General features: G+C 48.4%; 1 protein-coding gene across 1 annotated transcript; it reads right to left on the reverse strand.

Annotated features, from left to right (window-relative positions):
- Positions 1-2,079: 2,079 nt before the first annotated feature.
- LOC120842883 lies at positions 2,080-2,739 on the reverse strand. Its single transcript, XM_040214088.1, has one exon. The coding sequence runs from the start codon at positions 2,737-2,739 to the stop codon at positions 2,080-2,082; it is 660 nt and encodes a 219-aa protein (XP_040070022.1).
- Between the last annotated feature and the right edge of the window lie 1,073 nt (positions 2,740-3,812).

The following is a 3,812-nucleotide window of genomic DNA, read 5'->3' on the forward strand; positions in this document are numbered from 1 at the left end:
TGTTTCTGTCCCTGGGAGCAGGTCATCGAGATACGGACACGCTGCTATTATCATCGAGATCTTTGGATATGATTCTTTGACACTATCCAAATGATGTCGAATGGTTGTTGCAAGCAGAAAGGGACGCCACGAGGCTCCAAAGGATACTCTCGTTATACTCCATGTCTCCGGCGGGTTGACTGAAATATCATCCCTAGGAATGTCTCTGAACGAGAAAAAGCGAAGAGCGTCTCTGTCCTCCGGGGCGAGAGACACCTGTAAAAACGCCTTCTCTATGTCGGCACTAAGAGCGATATTATGAACACAAAAGTTCAATACCCCTTGGAGCAGTTCTGGGTTCAAGTTGGGTCCAGTGTGCAGATGAACATTGAGTGAGGCACAGGCTGGAGCATGTGACGAGGCGTCGAACACGATGCGAATTTTTTTCGTTTGGCGATCCTCCTTGATTACAGCGCGGTGAGGCACGTAATTCGTCATTCCAATGGGTTTACCGACATCTTCAACACTGACTCCTTCGGCAAATTCGTTGTTGATTTATTCTCTTATAGTCGTAATGCGTTAAAAAATAGTTGTCCCGGCGAAATTTCTTCAATAAGGCTTTCAAGTGCGTGGAGGCTACTTCCTTGTTGTTCATGAACTGAAGTTCTGACATCTTTCAAGGGAGGTGGGTCTCGTATCTGCCTTCGGTCATTCTCACGGATGAGTTAAAGACAGTATTCAAGTCTGTCGATGGTTCGTTGCACTCTTTACTTGGTGGAGAGTCCTTAATTCCCAGGCTCTCAAGCTCCCAAAAGGCGCGCAACTCACTAGCGTTGTGATTCGGGTTCTCGTCGACGTCGATCCTGAAAACGGTTGTTGTCAAGGATACGTTGGCGGCGTTGCTTACTTTGATGGGTTCCTGTAGAGACCACCCAAAAATGATCTCCACTGCGGTTAACGAAAGGTTGACGCGACGTACGTTTCCGGTGCCGACTCTCTAATAGTAGTCTGCCTCTATTAGAATGCTCATTCCACGCTCCCCTTGACAGTCCCCCACAGGTAGATCGGCGAGTGTGATCCCTTGTCTTAGCACGTTTCTTATGATGTCGCCATCAGCGAAAGTAAGGATCTCTCCGCAGATTTTTGAAAGCAACAAAGCCTCGACTACGATCTCGGCGGGCCCGTGGTGGCTTCGGAGTACAAGTTTTGCACGACGACAGTTTCTTTTTGTCCCACGCCCTGAGTCACCAAAAGCGAATATCGTTAGCTCCTCCTTTCCGACCGGTCGACATCCAAGCCTTTCATTGGTGTCTCGATCAATGAAGGTTCGTTGACTCCCTCCGTCAATCAGTGCTCCTAGGGATGTTTCGGTGTGACCACTCGCTCGTATGCTGGCCGTCTGAAGTAGTATTTGATTGTGAGCTGTCGTGCTGGAGCTTGAGATGCCGATAAACTGAGGAGGAGTCGAGCTGGTGTTAGTAGGCTGCCATGTCGCCGCCTACTTGGGGTCACACATTACGGTCAGGTGTTTCCCTGAGCACTTTGCACATGATCGTTTGTGCGCGGATCTGCACTCTCTGGAGCGATGGAGTTGTTTTGTGCGCCGAAAGCACCTGTTTTCCCCTTTCAGCTGGTCCTTTTTTTCTTTGATCGTCAGAGGTGACGTGCTGTTCTCCAAGTTGTGCTCCTCAGAGCTACAGAACACGCAGCGCCTTAGCTCAGGTTCCGTGGCACTGGTCAAAGCTGTCGCCGTTCCTCCCCTCTCAGAGTGGCGTTCTGGGCGATGTGAATCGGGTGTGGGTTGTTGCGATGTTTGGGGTGTGAGCTGACTGCACTTCTCTCTGGTTTCGACCTCGTTGTCAATGAACTCGAGAAGTTTATTGAGTTAATTTTTTCTTCACTCTGTGGTCGTTTTTTGACAATCAACCAGCGATTGTATCCCAGAATGAGCTCCGAAGGAAAAGACTTCTGCAGTAGTGTATGCTGCAGTACCCCATACAAGTCTGAGTCAACTCCTAGGCTTTTTTAGACTCCTCATCCAGGTCATCACGTTGTCATAGAGTCTCCGGAGTCCACCCCCACTGCGTTTGACGTAGAGATTTACTTTATGTTCAAAAGGTGTATGAGGTGGTCGTTCACGATAAGAGGAGGTTGACCAAATCTCTTTTTGAGGAGCTCTATGGCAGTGTCGTAGTTATCACCGATTACCGCCATTCCTTTGATCAGTGTCTCAGCTTTGCCGACCAGGTGCACCTTGAGGTATTTCAGCTTATTACCTGGAGACAAGACGGGGTTCTGGTCGATAGACGATTGAAATTGGTCCCAAAATGTCTGCCACTCCGCCAGCTCTTCGTTGAATTTCGGCACCTCCAACTTCTGTAATTTCACGTTCGGGACAGTCGCACTGTTTACCCGGTGTCTCTCTGAATGTGACGCGTTGTTAGAAGCCGAAGTGGTCGTTTCGTTGTTCTTTGGCTGTAGTTTTTGAAATTCCCTCAAAGCTCTTGACCTGGCAATGCTTATGGAGTCTTCATAAGCGAGTATACTATGCATTTCCTCTTCTATGTTGTTCTCATCAACAGGGTCCGCTATCAACATGTCGAGCTCCCGAAGTGATTTTTCATTTAACGTAAGACGAGTGATCTTATCTTCAAGCTCACCTTGCTGCGCGGGAAGCTGGTTCATGGTTGTTCTCATCTCGTTGATGAGCCTTGTGATCACGGATCGGACGACTCCTCGCTTCTTCTTGAGCGTCTCCATAGCAGCCGCTGTCGTTCACGTTGTTCGGTCGCTTGGGTTGCCCGAGGTCATTGTGGCTGGCGTTGAACGTCTTTTCTTGGTGATTAGCTCCCAGGTTTCGGCACCATGATTTGGTTCAATAGCGTTAACGGGAGGAATAACAAGGTTTATGTACAATATTTACAATGGCAACAAACGTTGTGGTCCGTTGAGGCGTTCGGTGTGCAGTGCGTCGTTCGGTATTCGTTGAGGCGATCTCGCTCCGCACTTCGTTTTCTTCGTTCTGCTCTTTCGTTTGTCTCGTGATATAGGATGTCGTTTTCATCGTTTTCACTCAAGAATGAAGTCTTAATTAAATCAATTTACAGGGCTGATCATGTGCTTCCTTTAATAATTCAATGGAAGGTGAATGAATAATTCTCTTCTAACTTTTGTGAAAACAGTTATGCACAATCAGGTGACTCTGAGTTTGTTTTACTCAGCAAATTCTCATCCGGAACAGCTTAATTTTATTTTATTTGATAACATTGTGAACGCGAATAGGAACATGTTTTTCAACATATGTGACTGCTTTTCTTCAGTTGCAAGAAATGAGAGGCTGATTATGCTACAGAAACCCCCGGGGGGAACACGCACCTGCTCCACTTGTGGGAAGTGAGGCACAGCCTGATCAAGCGCAGCAAACGCCTAAAGCCCAACCGCAAGCTCAAGAAATGGATCGCGGCAATCCCGGTGGAAGCAGTCGAGAACTTGACCCAACTTGCATGTTTCTACTGAAACAAGAAGTGCTTCGATCTCCAAGAGATACTGGGTACCAGATGCTTGGCAGTTTTTTCGGCACCTCCTGGACCAGAGCAAAAGCAAACGCATCAACAGCAAAACCCTCCCGAAATTTATTCGCAACTTCCCCGGCACCCACCAGGACCTCCGTACCATGACTTTGAAGGCGATTCGAACCCTTACCGCTACGCCCCCTTCTTCTTCGAAGAAGTCTGGAACGCGCTCCATGACGTAGAGAGCAACACGGCACCCGGCGAGGACCACGTCTAAAACGAGCAGCTCAGCAACCTAGACGTGGGCTCGGTACAGACGCT

Source organism: Ixodes scapularis, unplaced genomic scaffold (genome assembly GCF_016920785.2).
Source record: "Ixodes scapularis isolate PalLabHiFi unplaced genomic scaffold, ASM1692078v2 PGA_scaffold0__279_contigs__length_252992795, whole genome shotgun sequence".
NCBI classification, from domain to species: Eukaryota; Metazoa; Arthropoda; class Arachnida; order Ixodida; family Ixodidae; genus Ixodes; species Ixodes scapularis.

Bases quoted from the DNA above. Each gene is read 5' to 3' on its own strand.
- LOC120842883 (XM_040214088.1), bottom strand. From the start codon at position 2,739: ATGGAGACGCTCAAGAAGAAGCGAGGAGTCGTCCGATCCGTGATCACA.